The sequence below is a fragment of the Carica papaya genome, chromosome 3, assembly GCF_054855325.1.
Source record: "Carica papaya isolate Zhongbai chromosome 3, ASM5485532v1, whole genome shotgun sequence".
Classification (NCBI taxonomy): domain Eukaryota; kingdom Viridiplantae; phylum Streptophyta; class Magnoliopsida; order Brassicales; family Caricaceae; genus Carica; species Carica papaya.
Window position 1 is genome coordinate 12,574,978 of NC_142311.1, and position 21,543 is coordinate 12,596,520.

The 21,543-nt window shown below is 33.9% G+C and overlaps 5 protein-coding genes across 10 annotated transcripts; 2 read left to right on the forward strand and 3 right to left on the reverse strand.

Moving 5' to 3' along the window:
* Positions 1-354: 354 nt before the first annotated feature.
* LOC110821749 (uncharacterized) lies at positions 355-7,466 on the reverse strand. Of its 5 annotated transcripts, none has more exons than XM_022051694.2 (11): positions 7,071-7,466; positions 6,875-6,970; positions 6,423-6,499; positions 4,479-4,558; positions 4,046-4,097; positions 3,050-3,117; positions 2,849-2,930; positions 2,180-2,260; positions 1,997-2,074; positions 894-1,013; positions 355-702 (listed from the first exon to the last, which is right to left on the reverse strand). In XM_022051694.2, the coding sequence occupies exons 2-11, from the start codon at positions 6,966-6,968 to the stop codon at positions 526-528; spliced, it is 909 nt and encodes a 302-aa protein (XP_021907386.2). In that variant the 5' UTR covers positions 6,969-6,970; positions 7,071-7,466; the 3' UTR covers positions 355-525. The 5 variants fall into 5 exon arrangements, with proteins under 5 accessions (XP_021907386.2, XP_088072003.1, XP_088072004.1 ...); XM_088215877.1 differs by having other exon boundaries at positions 1,997-2,080; XM_088215878.1 differs by having other exon boundaries at positions 4,479-4,561.
* Positions 7,467-7,563: 97 nt separating this feature from the next.
* LOC110821627 (amino acid-ligase) lies at positions 7,564-9,276 on the forward strand. Of its 2 annotated transcripts, none has more exons than XM_088215879.1 (4): positions 7,564-8,044; positions 8,287-8,421; positions 8,646-8,762; positions 8,931-9,276. In XM_088215879.1, the coding sequence occupies exons 1-4, from the start codon at positions 7,741-7,743 to the stop codon at positions 8,933-8,935; spliced, it is 561 nt and encodes a 186-aa protein (XP_088072005.1). In that variant the 5' UTR covers positions 7,564-7,740; the 3' UTR covers positions 8,936-9,276. The 2 variants fall into 2 exon arrangements, with proteins under 2 accessions (XP_088072005.1, XP_021907231.2); XM_022051539.2 differs by having other exon boundaries at positions 7,566-8,044; positions 8,948-9,276.
* A 144-nt stretch (positions 9,277-9,420) lies between these two features.
* On the reverse strand, positions 9,421-13,986 carry LOC110821626 (GPI transamidase component Gpi16 subunit family protein). The gene is made up of 6 exons (XM_022051538.2): positions 13,626-13,986; positions 13,099-13,491; positions 11,392-12,651; positions 10,806-10,955; positions 10,521-10,701; positions 9,421-9,814 (listed from the first exon to the last, which is right to left on the reverse strand). Exons 2-6 carry the CDS (start codon positions 13,336-13,338, stop codon positions 9,630-9,632), a joined length of 2,016 nt encoding a protein of 671 aa, XP_021907230.2. The 5' UTR covers positions 13,339-13,491; positions 13,626-13,986; the 3' UTR covers positions 9,421-9,629.
* Positions 13,987-14,514: 528 nt separating this feature from the next.
* LOC110821790 (putative xyloglucan endotransglucosylase/hydrolase protein 1) lies at positions 14,515-16,337 on the reverse strand. The gene is made up of 4 exons (XM_022051736.2): positions 16,007-16,337; positions 15,344-15,444; positions 15,045-15,238; positions 14,515-14,975 (listed from the first exon to the last, which is right to left on the reverse strand). Exons 1-4 carry the CDS (start codon positions 16,203-16,205, stop codon positions 14,588-14,590), a joined length of 882 nt encoding a protein of 293 aa, XP_021907428.2. The 5' UTR covers positions 16,206-16,337; the 3' UTR covers positions 14,515-14,587.
* Positions 16,338-18,174: 1,837 nt separating this feature from the next.
* On the forward strand, positions 18,175-20,588 carry LOC110821851 (small ubiquitin-related modifier 1-like). Its single transcript, XM_022051822.2, has 3 exons — positions 18,175-18,430; positions 19,899-20,048; positions 20,300-20,588. The coding sequence occupies exons 1-3, from the start codon at positions 18,335-18,337 to the stop codon at positions 20,369-20,371; spliced, it is 318 nt and encodes a 105-aa protein (XP_021907514.1). The 5' UTR covers positions 18,175-18,334; the 3' UTR covers positions 20,372-20,588.
* The last annotated feature ends 955 nt before the right edge of the window (positions 20,589-21,543 follow it).

Genomic DNA, 21,543 nt, shown 5'->3' on the forward strand with positions numbered 1-21,543 from the left:
TATAAATAAAGCAAGATAAAAATAGAACGGATACAATGCAATATATATTTTATCTATATTTGTCCTATAGCCACAAAGTATATTTTTTAACTTATACTCACCTTATACTTTTTATTATTTATTCATCTAAACGTTTCGATAGAATATGTAAAGGTAGATGAATTAGGAAGTACTTTACCCCATTAGTCATAACTAATCATGTGATTACAAAAAATTCCAGTGATAAAACTTATAAATCAAATAAATTGAATTATAAAAATTATCAGTAATTAAGTAATATATAAAAAATTAAAAAATAATTAGATAATAATCAGATAATAAATTAGAAAGAACCATATTATACATTGAGAAGAATGAATAATTAAAGTCTTTACATTTCTTAAACAATATATATCTGAATAACAGTTAAATGGTTCAAAGTTCAAATAGTAAAAAAATAACAGAAACCTAATTGAACGAGACATAAATTTGTGGAAAAGAAACTAATTCAACCAAGCTTGGTATGGCATTAACCTTCTCTTAACCCTAAAAAAGACCAAAGAAGGGATTTGTCATTGCAGACTTCAATTCAAAAGCAGCTGCTCGTAATGCTTCGATGTCAACTTTGTCTCGAGGAAGAAACAAGAACTCACTCCCTTCACTTCTCTCGAATCCACAAAGCTCAAGAAACTTAGTTCCTCCTTTTAAACTCCCTACCCTAGCCTAATAAAAGATATGTAAGTTCAGAAAATATACATCTTTGATGACAGAACACCACACGTAGATTTTGAATAGAGAGACAATAGCCAATCTACTAGGTTCCTATCAATAGCCCTTCGACATATCATGGAGCATATAAATGCTCTCCATACATTTCAATCATCTAGACATGATCAATCACAGAAGCAACTTACATGGAATAACGGGTTATTAAGTCTAATCTTCCTGAACTTCTCCATATCAGGATTTTTTGCAACATTTCCAATACAAACCAAAAGAGTCTGAAAAGCTGTTTGAACCCTGGCATCATCATCCTACACAGCAAGAAGCAACAAAGATTTGAAAGGAGAATGAGAATGTTGAGATAACATTTAAGCTATATTTGAACAAATGAATCTATAAAAAAAAATTGCTGAATTTGCACTGTAACATGAAAATGTAAATTCAAATAAACTTCTATATTTTTTCTTTGAATTTATTTTAAGGATAATATTAAAAAAAACATTATATTTTGTATTTGTATCAAATTGTATTTTACATTATCAATTGTATCAATGTGCATCTTGAATTATTAAAATATATTAAATCATCAATTTTTTTAATATTTATTAAAATTAACAAATTCTATCTTTTCAAAAACTAAATGAAACTATCAATTGAATACAAACACAATATTATTAAATAGAAAGGTAGAAAGAAAAAAATATGAAGAGAATAAGAAATAAGAAATGTTATAAATTTTAATAATATTTTTTGTCTAGTTCATAAAAAAATAAAATTTTATTAATTTTGACAGAAATTAATAACAAAATAGATAATTTAATACTAATAGTTTAAGGTGCACATTGATATAATTAAAAATATAAAAAGGTAATAGTTTAAGGTGCATATAGATATAATAGTTTAAGATGCAACTCGAGGAAATTGCAAAAATGCAAAAACATTTTTGATATTAGCTCTTTATTTTATTAAAAATGTAGCTCTTAATAAAAACTACAGCAAACGAAGCTTTAGCTTGCAAAGAAAATGAGTGAAAGAGTTTCCTCTTAGAGCTCAGGATGAATGTTGGATCTTAGAATGCACTCTACCCGTGTGAAGAGTGTTAGAAATTCTCAGGGTCCCTAAAAGTTCCCTCTGAACATGTGATGGATAAGAGAAGGGTAACAAGAAAACAGATTAGAAACACAGTCCGTGTATAGGCCCAGTCTCTAGGTCCTGGTTGTTGTCCAATTTAGTTCCTACCTATTCTGAATGGTAAAGTATCAGTAGAATATGATGAAAGAAAGAAATCACTTACCCTGTGATTGCGCCTGATAGACCTTAAACATTCTCTCATTTTTTCTGCTTTTGTGACAGATTTTACATGTAATGAATTCTGCAACTTAAACAGGATTTATAACATCATTATCATGACTAACATTTAACAAAATATTCAAATTCTTTTTTAGATTTGAAGAAGCTAGTAAACTGATATCCATACTCCACTTTCCAGCATCACAGGTTGAGAGGGCCTCAGAGCAGGACCTTCCAATGGCAAACCAAGCCACCGCCTCCTTTCTAGCTGCAAACAAATCAAACAATTATTGGAATCTGTAAATTTTTTTTAAGACATATAAAAGATGGACCACATTGCATTGATAGAATTTTGTTACGTTCTTAGGGTCTTTTTGTATTTTGGATAGCTGCTCTTTTCATGTTTACTGGTCCAAGGAAGTGGAAAATCATCATTAATCTAGTATTGCCAAAGATTCAGTTTGCTATATTAAATGGATGATACCATAAGCTCCAGAAACTGATCAGTATCTTATTTTAGTTTCATCATCCACTTAGACAGTTGGTAAACCTAAATGCAGGAGTTTCTCTCCACAGCTAAGTACCATGTATTTCACATACATATTTCTTGTTTTGTCTTCACTTGCTTTTCTATACAAAGTCTCTTTTTCCTAGCTAGGTGCCACCATTAATAATAATCATATACAGCATTTATCTGGTATTTGTCAAAAAACCTAACCTAGACAGAAATGGAAGCAACGAGAGGCAGAAGGCTAGTAGAACACTAAAGAGAGAAGTATGCATAACATAGTTTGCGACATCAAAATGTGGCAGCTGTGGAAAGTAAAATCAGAAAGTGATAGAACTCAATAACAACCTTATCAGCTTCTACTTTCTGAAGAATTTTTTCCCTTGCTCTTTTTTCTTCTTCTTTCTCTGCTTTCCGCAAGACTAAATTACTGAAATACAGCGTGTATCCAGATACCAGACAAAGTAAAAAGAAATGTAGTCTGAGGGTAAAAGGTACAGCAACCATAAAGTTTCCAAGAAAAGAAAACAATTTAAGAAAAAGACAAACCATTTTCTTTCATTTTCCTCTGCAATTTGTTTTGCTTCAAGAAGCTCCTTACTTGCTTGAATTCTCTTCTGCAAGAAACTTTAGCGCCTAGGTTAGACAAACTAAATTCTAGCGCATACCAGGTCAATGCAAAGATTAAAACTAGGATATAAAACAAGCATAAGTTGCAGAACATTAGCCAGAAAGACTGAACCACAGCATAGATTGGTATCTTTAGAGAAATCTCCCAATAAAGCATAATCATAATCGTCTTCCATAATTGAAAGTTGTTTTCTTTTTTATAGGACTGATTTGTATTTACTTTCCAACTAAAGCTCTATCTAATATTCTCTCATATATATTCAGCCAGGGTAAATTAAGTATCATTAATAAAAATTCAGAAACACAAAATTTAATTAGAATTTTCAGTTATTGAACTACAGACATGGATAGCATAATCGATTGCATGAAACTAAAATATGGTGTTGCAAAGTCATTTGAATTAGCTCAACTCGGAAGAAGTAAAATTATTTCTTTTGTACACGGAATATTTTCAAAAAATATATATATGTTCTTTTGTACAAGGAATTGAAAGGAAAACTAACTTCACCTCCGTGACTTATGTTTTGGATTTCTTTCATTGTTTCTAATAGCATATGAGGAGTAAATACAATTGGAATATATCATATAGCACTACCTTCTTACAAATATGTAAATATTGTTAAGGGGTCCACATGTGAAAGTGGCCTCTCTTTCTCCCTCAAACATAAGCACACAAACAGCTGATCTAAAAAGTTAATAAAGTGAGTACCATGCTTGTTATTAAGAGGAAAAATTAAATATTAACACTGCTCAAAATATGTGAAAGAACTTTTGCAAGTGTAAAATTTGTGGTATAGTAGAGATAAATACAAACAAAGAGTATAATTTAATATTAATTATCATACGATAGTCCTATCTATTATCATTTGAAAACAACAAAAGGGAAGAGGGAACATGCCAAGAAATTCTTCAGACCTTTTCCTTAATTCTTTCATATTCCTTCTCTTCCTTCTCGTGAACTTCATCCCTAAGTTTGACGAGTATCAATGAGAATGAAAAGTGAAAAACATAAGAACTAATAGAAGCCTGAACAAAATGCTCAAATCTTGAAATAGATTACATCATCCAAAACAATGTCAAGTTAAAGGATTTAAATCAACAGTGATAGCTAATGGGAAACAAACATGACATGAAATTCCAATTAATTTGGAAGGAAGCTGAATTTTCTTTCACGAGTTGGATTTAGAAAAACAGATTCAAATTATGGATGGACTAAAATCAGAAGGGATACAAAAAAACAAATAACCATAAATAGTTAGACAAGACCAGAGCATATAACAAGTTCCACGTAATTTGGTGTGAAGAAGTTAAAATGTTTTTCATAACTAAGGGACTACCAGAAACAGACCTGAGTTCTTTTGCTTTATTCTTCATTACTTCTGTGATATCTGATGGTTGAGGAGACTCGATGCTAATGTTAACTGCTACCTGCTTATAAAGGAACAGAAAATTAATTCTCTTGATGGACATACATGATTAAAGATCAATGTTTATGTGGGTTTTGTGCTAGATACGTTGAGTTGCAAATCATATTTAAAGAGGTTATTTTCATAAAAGGGTCCTTGTAAAAGAGAGATTGTCAACTTGGTGTAGGCATTGTGAATTTGCTGGTGGTACAAGGAGCAAAATCTCCTGTAGTATGTTATTTTTGGGCCTTTTTATTATCAGGAGTATCCATATTATGTTTAAGTTTTCTCTTTTTACCATATAATGGAAAATAACTATTTGCTAGATCAGTTTTTTTATAACAGGGAAAAATTACGCATTTAAAGAAACACAGCCAAACCACATTTAAATGCGTAATTTTTCCCTCTTATAAAAAAACTGAAAAACTGATCTAGCAAATAGATATTTTCCTTTACATAACACAGCCAAACCACATTAAAAATTTCTCTATGTTCTTTCTCTCCGTCATTTCTATGTTAATTTGTGTAAGTTATGTGGGTATTTTCTTACTAGGTGCAAACATGACTAACAAAGCCATTCCTTTTGCCTTCCTAAGGAAATAAATATATAACAATCACAAAAGAAACCAAACTACAGCACAGTGTTCAAATCTTGAAAGAAAACTCCCAGAAAAACAGATTAAATAATATGAAGGATGCAGAGCCTTCAAAGAAATGCATTCTAGCCATTACATGCTCAGAAGCAGACCAGAAAAGCTTTTTCCACTTTTCAAAAAAGATTTAGAAAACAAACTTTTAAGGTAAAACTATACTGTAATTTACAAATTTCTTATACAAATTTTTCATGACACAGAACATTCCATGTAGAGCATTTTGTAAAAGAAAAACTGACCCTGTACCAGTGTTCAAATCTGCTAATATATTATCATATTCCAGTCTGCTTTCAAGCTAGGGTCTTTTCAAGTATTAGTGTCATGGATGGCTAATAAGTTGGAAGGTAAACTACAGTTTAATAATTTGTAATTTTTGAATTTTCCAATTTAACAGAGATTTATTTTAACTGTTTCAGCATTCATAATTTGAATATTAGTAAGACAATATGATACTATTAGTTTCAATACATCAATAATCTGAATTTTAAAATGTTAAATACGTAGATGACTCAAATTAGACTTTCTACATTCAAGAAAACTAGCACTTAGAAGGATTTAAAATTTTAAAACAAAAATAAAGCTACATAGTAAAAATTAAAATTAAAGAAAAAATAACGTACCGGAGAAGTTATGGGGAAGTTTATGTATATTAAACCTAATAATTTAAGTTTTTTGTTTCTAATTTTGAAAACATAACCTAACTGATCATGTTTATCTTTTTTAAGATTATGATTATCTATATGCTCAAACGAACAGTATTGTATTATTTGACAAATAAATAAATCAGAAGTATTTAAACTGTTAAAAATAAACCACGTGTATTAAATCTAAAATATATCAACCCATAACGTATTACATTTACTTTGTGCTAACTTGAAATATTGTCGAAATTTGGGCTCAATCGTGCATCCATTCTTGTATTTAACTTTACTAAAAATAGTTTGTTCTTGAAGGACATGTTTCCTTTTCAATATCATGCTTGCTTATATGAAAACAACTCAAAAGATTATTGTGTCCTTTATTTTACTCTAGAAAGCAATTGCGGTTTCCAGTTGCAAACTTTTCATCAATGTCACATATGAAAGTTATTTGTGCTGTTCTATTTCTTTTTCTACAAAAATGCATAAAATACTTTATCATATATCCTTAGTCATAGAATGGAGAGGTGAATCTCAGATTTTGTATATTAGCATCCTCATGAACTGCAAATTTGCTTAGGAAAAGAAAGCATACCAAGGGCATCTGGTCAATATCTGAATCATTCTCATGGTCAATGACCCAATCTAGAGCAGCTTCAATGCCAGTATTACCTGGAAAACAGAAGAAAAGAGATAACACATTATAAATATGCCAATTGCACAAAAATTGCAGGTAACCCAGTTCCTGAAAACATTGTCATGAAGCAGCTTAAACACTTCCAGGCTCAATTTCTGAGGAATGCAAGGAACAAACATATCTCATCAAATACTTGCTATCTTATTTTTTTTTTCCCAAAATGCTAGCAGTCTCTCGAATTTAGTTTAGCCATTTTAGTTAATTAACCAATAAATCCCTCACTCCACTCTCAAATTATCACTAAAATAACAAATCACAATTTTGTAATAAAAATGAATTAAACGCTAAATAAAAAATATACCCCTCTAACACAAGAATTGGATTTAGAGATCTGGCAAATGAAGGCTCACCAGAATAATGAAGTGCCCGGGCTGCTCGGGCTCTTGGGAATCCCAACTCTTCAAGCTGCTGAAGCAATTTCTTGTCTACCTCCAAGACTACCATTTCTGTGAACAAAAACAGGATCAGCAGTTTATTATCTTTCCTAACTAGTTTACATGTTGAGAAAATAGAGATGATTAATAACACAGTTTACATGTTGCAGACCAAAAAGAGATGACCCTCTTGACACTCATCGACGAGGAAAGTTGCACTGATGAAGAAAGTTTATTAGCCGCTTAGACAAGCAACAAGGCTTGAAAAGCGTGGAAGTTTCTACGGGAATCGGGTCTGTACAGAAACCTTGCAACAGACGCATATTTAGAGACCGGTTCGCCATTAGAAATCCTTCACAGATTCCTAACAGCATGGCAGCTTCACCTCTCTTTCTCTTCGTTTCTTGGCAACATTTTGATCCTTCACACATTTATACATTTTGCTAACGTCGCAAGCAAAGAAACTTCGGTCCCCCGCGCGTGTCAAACACGCTATTATATATCAATCGAAATTCTTGTCATTTTTCTAACAACCAAATAAATTTAAAAAATAAACTAACCCGGATCCGAAAACCGTTTCCAATAAAGGGGTCGGGTCGGCCCACTATTGTGGCATGATTAAATTAGCCCATTTAGGGGCCACAAAATTAGATGTCGAGAAAACGAAACCAGAACAATGAGTTTCAGAGACTTCCAGAAACCGTCAGAGCCTCGCTGGTGACAGAACAGAAAATCAACCTCTGAAGAGCAGTGGCTTATGAGGGATAGAGAGAGGAGGAGGAATATAAGAGACTGTCATAAGAAGATAGATATAAGAGAAAGTGAAAAGCAGAAGTACAGAGATGGCAAGGAACAGTGGAGCCCGAGCCATCAAGCTGTTTTGTCCATTGGTGTCGAAGTTGGTGCAGTGGCCGACGTGGGAGGAGGAGAGGCTTGACCTGGGATCCATAGCCAGAGCTTTTGGGCTCGATCCTGCTACTTTGAAGCTCAATGGACACTATATAAGCAGAGGGGTCGATCTTGTGTCGCACTCTGTGACTTGGAGGTCACTGCTCTCTTTCTTCTCAGCTAAAGGCTTGCCTAATGGGAAAGATGAGCGGAGTGCTCTCATTGTCGATGGCAAGCTTTCTAAAGTCGGCAGCAAGAGTAAGTTCTTTGGTATCTGGCTATTGTTTCCCTCTCTTTCCTTCGTTTTTTTCTTTCTTTGTTTCTTTTTTTAAAAAAAAATTGTTAAGAACGTGATGGAAAAGGAGAAGAAATTTGGAAACACTTGTATAATGATCTGATTATATAAAAGAAAATAGAACACACGAATTACACAAAATTTTGAAGATTTTGGCTAGAAAATCTTGCTGTTGAGTAGTCAAGGGAAGATTGTGATTTTCCAGGGACTCATGATTCTCAAAGTGCTCTCAACACAATTCACCATAAAAGTGAACCAGAAGACAATAGCAGGAGTAGAAGGCTACAGTATGAAGATGTTGAGTTGCTTAAGATTAAGAAGTTGAGAGGTAGCAGCTTAGGTATGAATTTGCGCTATTTACTTTTGATTTTTTTATTAATTTTGATAAGTATGATTATAACATCAGTTTGCATTTGAGATAGATCATTATGCAAGCACAAATCATATTATAAATGCATATTAAGATTAACATAAAAAATTAGAACTATGAATGAACTAAGAATTAAATGAAAAATAAAGGGAAGTAGAGCCGTAATAGCCATACAAGACATGTGGTTTTCACAGGATGTGATGAAGGAAGTAGTCCATTATGCAAATTGAATGGCGTTGGCTTCAAGAGAAAGCAGTTGTTGGAAGAAGGCAGCTTACTCAAGAAATTAAAGATAAATGAAAGTAGCTCAGGTACATCATGTCCATGGTTGATCTTCTATTATATTCAAGATTGCTAACCACCAAATTTCTCATGCTCATTTTTCATCCTTATTTCTTTTCTTACTAACCAGATGCGAGCAGAATGTGATCTTAAATTTTTATTCCTTATACAACCGATTCTACTGATTAAATTATCAGATTAATATGACTTTCAGGTTATGGTAAGAACCAGGCAAGCACCATTTCAAGTGCCCCATTAAAATGTAGTTTTGTGAACACCAATATGAAGCGGATGAGAGAAGATGAAATGATTTCATCTGCTTCCTTCAAAAGGATCAGATGATGAGGACCATCCCGTTTGTTATCCCACAGGAAAGCAAAAACTGTATATTCTCTTGATCTGTTGACACTCAATTCACAAATCCTGTATTTTCCCCCAATTCTGTGATTGTAGCTCTGTTTACGACAAACACTAAGAAAAGAGTTGCAATTTGGAACTGTTGACGGATTGTGTATATTCAACAGAATTGTAGTCTTGATGCCTGCATCCCTGGTTGCAGCCAGTTTAGCAGTTCAAAATCCTCCTAGTTTTCTTTTCTCAAACCTTAGTTTTCTCATCTGTATCAGTGACTTATGGAGCCAAAAGAACAGAAAAATCTATATAAACTATTTATAGTCAAAACAGAGATACTCAAATGAGTAACATCCATTTAGAAAGTAAAAAGTGGGTGATTAGGATTCTTACCAAAATTGTTTACAATGAAAGAAAAATGTTATTCGAAATTTCTCCCGTGTAAAGTGGAAGATAAAACAATCTTACCAAATGACAATTGAGAAGTTCTGTATCCCTTTCTTTTAGGACATATAGTACAGAAAACTTCCATTTGAACTAATGAATTAACCTGAAAAGTATTGCCAACCTACCGCAATTCCGGCCACTAATATAACTTTAAATAATAATTTAGAATTAATGAAGGACGATGAAGCTGTGTGTTCAGGCTGTTGCTTCAGTCCATATGATCTTCCCTTAAGTTTGGCGGATATTTTTGACAAAAGAGTAATACGGCCTGCTTTATCAGCAGCTGCAAACACAACAATCAAAAGCAAACACTGAAGCCGAGGAAAACAGTTCAGCTGTGTCTAATGTAAATCAGTATGGTAACCACGGGAATCAAGCAGTAGCTATTTGCTTACCAAATAATTTCCTTAAGTTACCTGAGAGAAACTTTTTATCAGAGCATAAACCACTAATCGTATTAGGTCATTTACACTGGTCAATACCTAATCTTTATGTTAGCAGCATTTAGAACAAATAGCACAATTGAAGTATTCAGTTTCCAGCACTGCATTTATTAATTTGCCCATTTCATTTCATTATATATTATTTTCTGCATTTGGAGGTAGGAAACAAACTAAAACTATGTCACTAAGAAATTTGTTAACACATTAAAGGCAATATTTCTCTTTCAACACCCAGACATAAGTTAATCCGTTCACATGGCCAGAGTACCATTGGCGGGCATGTACACAAATTATGGTAATTAACCTAATAAACTGGACTTTTCTACCATTGATCATTACCACCAAAGACCTTTCTTTCTTTTCTTAACACCAATGGTTATTTCCATAGATGTAAAATGGACATATATGTAGACTTAAATCACTAATAATGGCATAGCTCTGTCTATGGCGTTAAGAAAATGCGGTTAGTCTGAGAAAATACTAGTAATGGCAATAATAAGTGCTTATAATGAGTGAACAGTAACTATCTAGTGACAGATAGGATACCTTTGCTTTTAAGAAATCTTTCCTCCTCACCAACACGCCTTCTAAGTACATTGAGCAGCGATCCAAAATATAATGCAAATATTGTGCATGTGATTGTAATGACATTGTAAGGCATGCTAAAGTCAGGAGTCGCCAAGGGTACAAGTAATACTTCAGTATAAGACACAACAGGACTTTTTTCCTGCATCACATATTGAGAAAATCAAGCAGATAGTCAAATGAACAGAGACAAGAAATTTTGAAGTAGGAGAACATTTAAACTCCATATATACAAAGGATGTGTACCATAAATTTTGACAACAGGGGTGAATCGCTCGAAGAGCCTTCTTCGAGGAAGACCAAGCTTGCATGATAGTTGGGAAAGCTTATTACAGCTGATGGAATGTCAAATCCTTGATTAGCATCTGGAGGGTATTCATCTACGTGCAGGAAACCCTACCAGGGCAAGTTTCAAGTGGTATGTTAGAAAGTCAACAGTCTACAAGGAGAAAAAAGGATGCAGCTAAAATTTAGTCCTGTTGTTGCCAAAAGCACAACACATGGTAAAGCGGTTCCTATCTGAAAAAGGACACTTATAATAGTTCTACTTCACCTCCTAAAATCATTATGAAACCAAAGCATATGGCTAACATCGGAAACAGTAAGTCCTTTATTTAGTCAGCTCCCAGCAATAAAGGATTGGACCTCTTAAAGCTAACTGACCAACTTCATATTTTTGTTCATTCCCATTTAAATATTTTCTTTGGCACTGCTGTTGTAGGTTTTAGCGATACAACATTTGCTCATGTTTTAAACCATGATGGGAGATTGAGATAGGTCTAAAATTATGAGTGTTTCAATCAAAATAAAAACAGTAATGTACAAGGCATACCTTATCAAACTCTAAAGTTAAAGCTGATGACTTCATACTACATGGTAATCTCAGAATTATCTCCATAACTCCAGGTGATACCTTGTCCTTTGATGGTGAAACATGTATCTTTTCCAGAACATCTGCTGGGGCCATAGGCTGTTGATCAACAAAGACCAGTAGAGTGTGATAATACACTTTAATATACCAGGGGACAACCTGAAAAATATTAACTTGAAACCTACACTGGTCATCAACAATATTACTACCCAGTAACCCCTCGTTTAATTCTGTAGATATCAAGGAGATAGCAATAGCACCCCGTTCGTTCCCACTTCCCATCAAAAACCTAGTGGCATGTAATGGTGCTTGTTGGCATGACCAAAGTACAGGTCTCTTCCATGTAAAACCCAAATCAAATGGCTCAACATCAAAATCCTTGTCAACTTTAAACTCATATAGAACATATGAGTCCTTGCTATGCATGTTTCTGACTTCTTTAAACACTCTGTGTGGCTTAACAGACAATTCAAAGCTGGGGTTATTCCAAAAACCTTCAGATTCTACGCCATGAGAGCCAGATATTCCATTTTCCTTCTGTACATTCTTCAATTCTGCTGCCAGACTGCTCTCAAGTTGAAGATATACATTGCTTGACGTTGCAAGAACGCATCTTTCATTGACTTTTCTCCCTAAAATTGAACTCAAATACCAACTTGGTTGCATAAGTTTTTCATGAGAATAAATCTTACCACTTTTCTGATGATTGGGCTGAAGAACAACTGTAAGTGTCTGTTCCAGGATAATGCCTGAATCTAATCCCTCTAAACCAGATTCAAATGTGGCTAGATGCAACCGTTGAGAATGATAAAACCCTCTGTAGATGGATGGTCTGTCCATTAATGTAGAAAGTCCTGCCTTGTCTCGACAAGGAAGTAACTTCAACCATGGAGTTAAGTTCTCAGTGCAAACAGCCTCACGGGGCAAAGTACCATACCTCAGGTTGCCTGAAGATGGTCGAAAACTCCATTGAGGGGCAGAATATGTGGTAGAGGACTCTAGGAAATTGATTGAAGCACAGAAAAGACCTGAAAGAGTGTGAGTTAAATTCTTCCAGGAAGCATCAACCTGTGACTGAGGGACATCAAAGACAGCCCACAACTCGACTCCAGGGGGTTTTGCATTCCTGGTCGATAAGGGATCAAATCCACCCCACAATTCATAGTTCCAACGACCTTGTGTGAAAGATATTTCCATTTCCTTGATTCTAAATTTACGGACCTATGCAACCAAGATTCATGAAGTTAAAGGAATGTCAAGCATGAAACTTGCCAGAAATTATACATGAAAGGAATTAAAAATTGCCTGTAAGACAAGTGAAAAGAACAGAACCACAAGAAAAAGCAATGACGTGCATGTAGATGCGAACATGCTCAAAAACCTTTCCTACTGGCATGTGAATATGAAAAATGATTGGCTCGGTATGCCGAAGCCTAGTTGATCACATGATTAGGGGGACTCAATGAAGAAAAACTCAACAGTTGGTAACTAACACAGAAGTGTCTGAAATGGTAACTGTATTGCTATTACTAATCCAAGGCCTAAAGCCACGACTAATGGATACAATAGTAGAATCAACTCAACTTCCCTAAAGAAAACCATAAAACATTTTAACAATACCCAGAAAATATGCTGTCATTTTTGTTTAGGGAAAGAAACAGAACTTACCAGTTGAGAAATGGCTTTGGGGAAGAGATGATGGTGGCTGCCATGGGAATTGGATGGAGGAGCTCGGCTTTCGAAATGGAAATGAGCTAATACCTTTCTATCAGGCAACGGTTTCAATAGCAATTCCTCCGTAAAGTCTTCTTCTTCAGCACTTCTCGACCCAAAAGCGGTTGGAGGAAGAAAGAGTTCAAAAGAAAGTAGAACCAAAATTAAAATCGACAGTAAAGGAAGAGAGTCCATCAATGGCTTTGGCAAAGCTGGTGTCTTCTGGAAATCATCGAGTTGGACAAAATGGATCCGCCATGAGAAAAGGTGGACTCCGCTTGCCACTGGTTGAGCATAGGAGGAGGTTTGTTGGCTGCTTTTGAGTAGACTTCTATCAGCTTCTCTGCTCTGGAATTAAGCACAAATTCGATTCAGCAAAGGCCAGGAATTATTTCAATGAGATTAACTTAATTTTTTCTTTGGGGGAAAAAAAAAATCATGCTCATTATTTCAAAATTTTCAAATCCCTAATCACCACCAACCGCGGCTGGGAACGCCACCAGTGACGAAAGCAAAACAACCAACGAAGTCACCGGGAACCATCCTTGCCGTGAAGACTAGATCTGGTCCCTATGAAGTGGCCGTCGCGCTTTACGATTGAACCAGCAACCGCGACTTTAAGTCACTCGTAAAGCCGGCCGTCGATGACTCGACTGGTGTAATCTCCGTGGCTCGTCAGTGTATGTCCCTTGCGTGCACAGTAGTTTATCGGTGGAAAGCGCCGCCGTTTGCCACTCCGTCCGCGGCCGTCTATCGCTCGCGTGCCTAGCAGTACGATCAGGAAAGGTAATTGCAATGGGCCAGTCGCTGCTGGTAGTGACAAATTTTGTTCCTATTTTTTTTTTTTTTTATTCTTTTCCTTTTTTTGTTCTAATTTTTATATTTTTTTTAATATAAATTATTATTTTCATTAAGTTGAATATTGAAATAATTTTACGCATCAAATCGGTCACCAAACAAATAGTTTTCTAGAAGCTATGTTTAAAATGAATTAATAATTTTGCTAAAATTATTTATTAGCAGAATATTAAATCTCATCTAAAATGTTGTAATCTAATTATTATCGTATTAATCAACTCTATTAGTATGCGTTATTTGCCTAATGACCATTTTATTCTTTTAAAAAAATTGAAAAGAAATTATTAATATTTTATTTTAATATCATTAGAATCAAGCCAATAATAATAATATATAAAACAAGTTATTCTAATTGTGCATTATAAAAATAAAAATAAAAATAAGATGCAGTATAATGGTAATTAATTTCATCACAGACATATATCTATATATCTATATATATATATATTCTCTACTCTCTCTTTTATTGAAAATATTCGAATAAAGTGGGAAGAGAGAAGAAGAAGAAAGAAATTTACTTACAAATATATGTTCAGATATAGATGTATATTTCAATTATTAGTTTATAATGTATATATGTATGGGGTTAGGCATTGAAGGGACATTCTTTAGGTTGAACAGGGAATCTATTGGTATCAGAACAGTAATCGTAGGTGGTATAATTTTTCCTGACATCTTCATATGCTTTCTGTTGATTAGCATCTAATTTCCAGTACTGCTCTCTGTTCCACCAGTAACCAGAAGAATAACACGACGACGTCTTTGCGTCGTAGGGGCAACCGCTGACGTCAAATGCTCTGAAATTAGCTTGGAAGGGTGCGTAGCTCCAGTTTATCTTCGTTTTCCCTCCGTCTGTTGCCCAATCTTCTCCGTTCCAAATGCTTGCTTCTACCAGCTTCGGTTGCCCAGGATAACCCACCCCGATATTTTCGTTGTTCTTGAAAACTCTGATCGGGGTGTTGTCCACGTAAAACCTGTAAATATATTACACTTACATGAAATATATATTTGTCTATTCTTTAAAAATATATATGTATACATACACAACTTGGTGTTGATTCCAGAGGATTCTGTAAGTATGGAAGGCAGCAGAGGGATCAAACCAGAGAACAATCCTTTGCTCTCTGTTTCCAACACCATTAACATACACATTCGTCTGTAAACTGTATGGCTTCCCTTCACTGTTGCCTAGGAACTCCAGGTCTAGCTCATCATGATGATCGCTTCTCGAAGAAACCTAATTAATATTTATTTTTAATTCAGTAATTTACATAAATATTTATTAAACATATATATATATATATATATATAAATATAATTAGTAGAAGCATGCAGTACTAACATAGAAAGCAGTTACCACGCCTGCAGAATCCCTGCCTGGTACCTTTATCCTCAAATGAAAAAATCCTGAGCCGTAGCTTACCTTCGAACCAAATCCAGACCCTGCCCTAGCTCACACGCATATGTATATACACCCGCACATATTAATATACTATATTGTACAGTAAACACATAACAGATATACATATATGAAATGACTTCATGGGTTTTTCTTTTATCTGATGAGTTACGCATGTACCATGCATGCTTTTGAAATGACATATATCGATATCTATATATATATATATATATATAATTTGCTAGAAGTGGCATTTTAATCAAGTAATATATCATTAGTAACCGCCAAAAGACTATAATTGTAGGTTTAGTTCCAATCAAAAGGCAACCTACCAAATTAAACACCAAAAACAAAATCGCCACATTATAGCAAAAAAAAAAACAACTAAAAACCCAATTCAGAAGAGCACAGCAGAATCTGGAATAGACCCTAAAAAAAACAAGTGTATATAAATGCCTTAAACACCCAAATTAAGAAACTAAAAGATCTTGCCACAGTAGAAAAACCATACTGAAAAAAGAGCAAACACCATTTTTACCCATATGCGTATATGAATATCAGAAGGAGAATCAGAAGGAAGAAGAAGAAGAAGACTAAAAGAATAACCAGAAGAATTATCCATGGAAAGCTGAATTTGTCTGTCTTGATTTAGCGACAAAACATTGCGTTGTCCCCATCTAATTTCATAGTTCTCATCAAACTTGACAGGATCACCTTTCCTTCCACCAATTGCATTCACTCCATTACTATTAATCACTCCCAGAATTCCAAACATCAACCAAACAATACACCATTTCCTATCCATCTCTCTCTATATTTATGTCAAATGCAATATGAGTTTGTAGTGTGTGTGTGTATATATACACACACACACACACACACACACAAGTAATATTCCAATGTGCTAGGTAGCTAGACTTTATAGATGTATATATATAGAGAGAGAGAGAGGAAACATTGTGGACGGCATACATGATCTTAATTTCTAATATATATAAATATATATATAAGGGTAAAAAGAGTGTGAAGGGAAGATGCATGCCATTCCCTCTTTCCCTCACGTAATATACTCCTCCCATCTCATATTAGTTCCACATAAAATCGCATCATCATCTGTACATTAATTCCAAGTGATATTGTTATACGGATTTTATTCATTTATATATATATATATATACATATATATATATTATGAACAACTCATTTCGTTAAGTAACTTATGACTCCAATTCACGTAATAACAAAACCACCAAATTTTGTTCATATATACATATATATATATATATATAATATCCAAACTATCCGAAACCAAAACTAATTAATTACAAACAATTCTTAAAGAATATATGTATGTATATATACGTACTAAAAGAGAATTAATCAATTATACTCTCGTTGTGTGTGTGTGTGTATATATAAATATAGTTAATTAATTATAGTTAAATTGGGAATTTATCCATAAGATTACGAAAATAATATTATATAAACATATACCATTACAATTAATATATTATTTTGGTTATTGATAACAAACATGCCTAAGTCTCAATATTAAAATAAAGTACATAAAAGTTGCTTTTGAAATAAATTCATGCAATAATTTAATGAAATTTATTTGTAAATTTAGGTTTAATTACAAGACAATTCAAATTCCATATATTAAAAATCATAAGAATTTTAACCTAATATATTATAAATTTATGTGATAATTTTGCCACAAGTTAAACTTATAATACGGTAGACAATGGTCACATGTTTGAATTATTATATGAATATTACACATTTTACATTATATCTTCTTCTTCTTTTTTTTTTTTAATAATGTTTACACATATATTTTATGCATCCACCGTATCATATATACAGGTTTATATAATTGTATTAAGAAAATGTTAGGCCATTTAAACTATAGTTTGATTCTGGGCCAATTATTTTGAGTAAATCATATTATTACCCATCAGAAAAATGGGCTGGCTAGGCAGCTACTTTCATGGTATATGTCAACGAATCAATTTGGGCCGGTAACGGGTATGATCGACCCGAAATGGTCCGGTCCAAACGGGTCAAACAATTATTAAAAAAAAAAATTAATGGATAAGGAAGAATCTAGAATCCCAATGACAAACAATAAAATAATAAACCTTTTATTTTTCGCGAAATCCAATAATAGTACATATTGTTTTCCCCCCACACCACACATTTAAAAAATATATTTATTACAATACTTTTGGCATTTTATAAAAATATATTAAATTATTTATATTTTGTATTAACATGCTACTAATGAAAATAAAATCGAAATTTGTTATTATCCTATAAATATACACCAGCATATTAAAACAAAATACAAAATACAAAAGATATGATAAGTGATGCCTTGAAAGCCGTCCTTCCGGCTTATCGACAGCCGTCAAACTCGACACTGGACAATCTCCACCGTCCAATCCCATTTCTCGACGCAGCGAAAAACTTTTTCCGATCCACAATCCTCCCCTCCCTAAACGGATTCCAAATGCTTTATCAAATCTGGTTAATGGATTCTCCTTCCGTCATTCTCGCGCGTAAACAAATTCAACTTACTCGCTAGTATAATGCGCCACGTCATCGATCGTGGCAGCTAGACGAATAGACACTTAGATATAGCGGGTTGAAATTACCAATATGCCCCCAATCTATGGACGGTGCGAGTTGAACAACGCTTTGACAAATCCTGAAGAGTGGTGTACAACTATGTAATATACACATATATATACATAAATATACATATAGCGTAAAACCAACGCTTCATCTGCCGTTTCTTGCACTTAGGGATAGAAGAGGGACGATACAGAGGAGAGCCTTCTGAGTCAGACCTGAAGAGAGAGATAAGAGCGAAAAAGAGAGAGAGAGAGAAGAGAGAGAGAGAGAGAGAGAGGGAAACAGTAGATTGAGGAAATGTCTGCAACAGGCGGCGGCGGCGGCGGCGGTCTGGAGGAGGATAAGAAGCCGGTGGATCAGTCTGCTCACATTAACCTAAAAGTCAAGGGCCAGGTTTGCACACCCTACTTGCACAAGAAGTGTATATCCTTGTAGATGAGATTAAGTTTCTGGATTTGGCTTGTTCACGTGGCTTGAATTTTTATTGCTTCATAAAATTGTCTTCCAAGGGATTACAACGGTGTTTAGTCTTCTAATCGTTGTGCTGCTTTTGCTTTTTCCAATTACATGGTGGTAATTGTGTATGATCGTTACAAATGATATCTGATTGTTTGTGTTCTCCCTTTTCGGATAATCTGTGTGCTATTTTATTTCTGACTGGAGTTTGCAACTGTTATTTTACTGTGGTGGCTTGACATCATGATGCTAGAATGGGGAGCTGATTTACAATTTAGATCTGTTTGATTGACATTTAAGTTCTGAACTGTTAATACTCATTGTTATTTTACACTGATATTAGTATGCATGATCCTTCATACTTGTATGATGTTATTTACTCGAGTGTAAGATTTTGGAATCACTGGCTTTTGTTGTGTTGTTTCCAGCAATTTCTTTATAATTAATCTGTGTAATCAGTGTTTTCTAATCAGTGTAATGGCAAAGTTAGAAGTTCTACTGAATTTGTAAAGTCATGTTATGATATAAATTTATAAAATGTGAGCACTTGTTTTCTTCATGTGAGTTACATGCCTGTCTTCATAATTGGTCAGTGTTTTTGGCCTGAAAACGCGTCATGCTGCATGACTTAGTTTTTTCTTTTTTTCTTTTTTTTTTCTTCTTATCCAAGGTAGTCACCGTTTGGGTTTTGGGATAGGGGAATTAATGGAATGGGGCTTATAATGTATCGAGTTAAAATGGTTGGAGGAAAAAAAACAAATAGTTTTCTCTTTGATCCAAAGTATCATGCCTGAATTCCTCTTTCCCCTCTCAAACGGGATCCTTACACTGAGGAAAGTGAAGGAAAAGGGGGAAAAAATGAGTTCTTTACTTTGTTTGGATAAATAAGTAAATAGGAGAAAGGAATGACCCTCGAAAAATATCTCATTCCCTAATTGGTGGAAGGGGATGGAAGCAAAGATGTCAGTTTCTAAGGTTAGATTGTTTACTTTGTGTCAATTTGTTTATTTTTTCACTTGTGAATAAATATACATTTGAAAAATCGAAGTACTAACATAATGTATCAATTAGATTCCTCTACATTTTAAGCCAACTGAAGAATTATGACAATTGTTTCTTCCTTTTCGCCATTTTCTAAAAGAATATATGCCTTATTCTTTACTGGAAAAGATACTCATTCATATAATTTCCTTTGCCAATTTCCATCCAAATACTGTCAGTGATAAATCATTCCCTCAAACTTCTGTTAAGTTTGTGTGAAAAAGAAATAGTTTGATTCTCTTCTTTCAAAAATGATAATTTTGAGTTTTTAGGCTTTCATTCATCTCGCAATTCTCAAACAGTTACTTGTTTTCTTTGCTTTGCCTATCTTTATTTTATTATGTGTTTCATTTATTTCTTGTAGGATGGCAATGAGGTGTTCTTTAGGATTAAGAGAAGCACCCAGTTACGCAAATTAATGACTGCATATTGTGATCGTCAATCAGTTGATTTCAACTCCATTGCCTTCCTCTTTGATGGGCGCAGGCTCCGTGGTGAGCAGACTCCAGATGAGGTAAGTGAAGTATATGTGAAAATATAATGTTTATAGCTGAGGGTTGCAATTGACAGCAATATCAGATTTATCATTCTGATATTGATTAGGCTCTTGTTCCATTTTCTTCTTCTTGTTGGCAAATTGCAACAAGTACATGTTTGATGTTGGCATCTAACTCAGTGGATACTTGTCCATTTCATTGTATGTTTGGAGATTTTCTTTCATCTTATTACTTTTTATTTACTTGCTATTTGTTTTTTGGCTTTTAGCTTGAGATGGAAGACGGAGATGAAATTGATGCAATGCTCCATCAGACTGGAGGTTGGTCTGGATATTATTGAAGCGCAACAGCAATATGTGGGTTATACTTATGGAAAGGCGTACAGCAGAGTTTTCTTATTTTGCTACATCTATGGATATATGTAAATGAAATGGATGTGATGCAATTTGCAAGTTTGGAACTCAATTATCAATCAGTTCATGGATTTTAATGCTGGGTTTTGTATGATTACAATATGGCCCTGAGGCATTTAATTTTAAACATGGATGTTGTCTTGATGCAGTGTTGTCTTATGGTTATTTTTTTTGTGAAATGTTATCCGATGTCTCGGTATGTGTTGGAAATTCTGATGTAGAGATAGATATATTGCCACTGGCACGCCTGCTCCATATATTTAGGCTTGGTATGTTTGCATAAATTCCTTCAAAAAATTTCCAATTTTCGTGTTATAAGATTAGCCCAGCGGTCGAATTTCTAGCCTTGTCCTTCTTTCACCTTGAATTTTGTGTGAAAATGAAATTCAAGTCTCAGTTTAATAAGGACATAAGTTTTTAGTAGTCAGGGTGACGGACAATAGCAAATATAAATTACATTCTAATTCTCTATGAAGAGTGATGTAAAAATAAAGAGTGAAAGTTAAGCGAATGCAATCGGACCAAATATAACATTATAATGTTTCGGAATGTGGCGGGGAGAGGGAATGACTACATGATAATGTGGTTTTACCTGACTGAAAAATTATTTTGTAAAAGAATTATTTGCCCAACTCTAAAATTATTTTAATGTCATAACAATTTCACGAAAAATTAGATTAAAAATGTAGATTTTAAAATTAAGGACGATAATATAATTAGTGTTTAATAGATATGAATTTGTTCATGAACTTATTAAAGATATTGATACTTCAGTTATGAAATTGTTAGCCAAATGTGCCGGCCATTTAACCAGGTGAGTTGATAATCTCCTCCCCTCTCTACCGAGAGGGTAAGAGTTTTCATATATCTCCATTGAGGACAAAACTTTCTTTTCTTGAAAGAAAAAGACATCTAAGGTTTGAGTAGAAATATACTCAAGAGGGATGCAATTGCCATTCAGCCTTGCAGGATTTAAATATTAACTGCTTAACTCTAGATGCTAATACCTAAAAGAACAATAATTTTTAAAGTTATAATTTAATAAATTAAAAGCTAACGTTTTACTTACTACCACAGCCAAAAATGTCATGAGATGAAG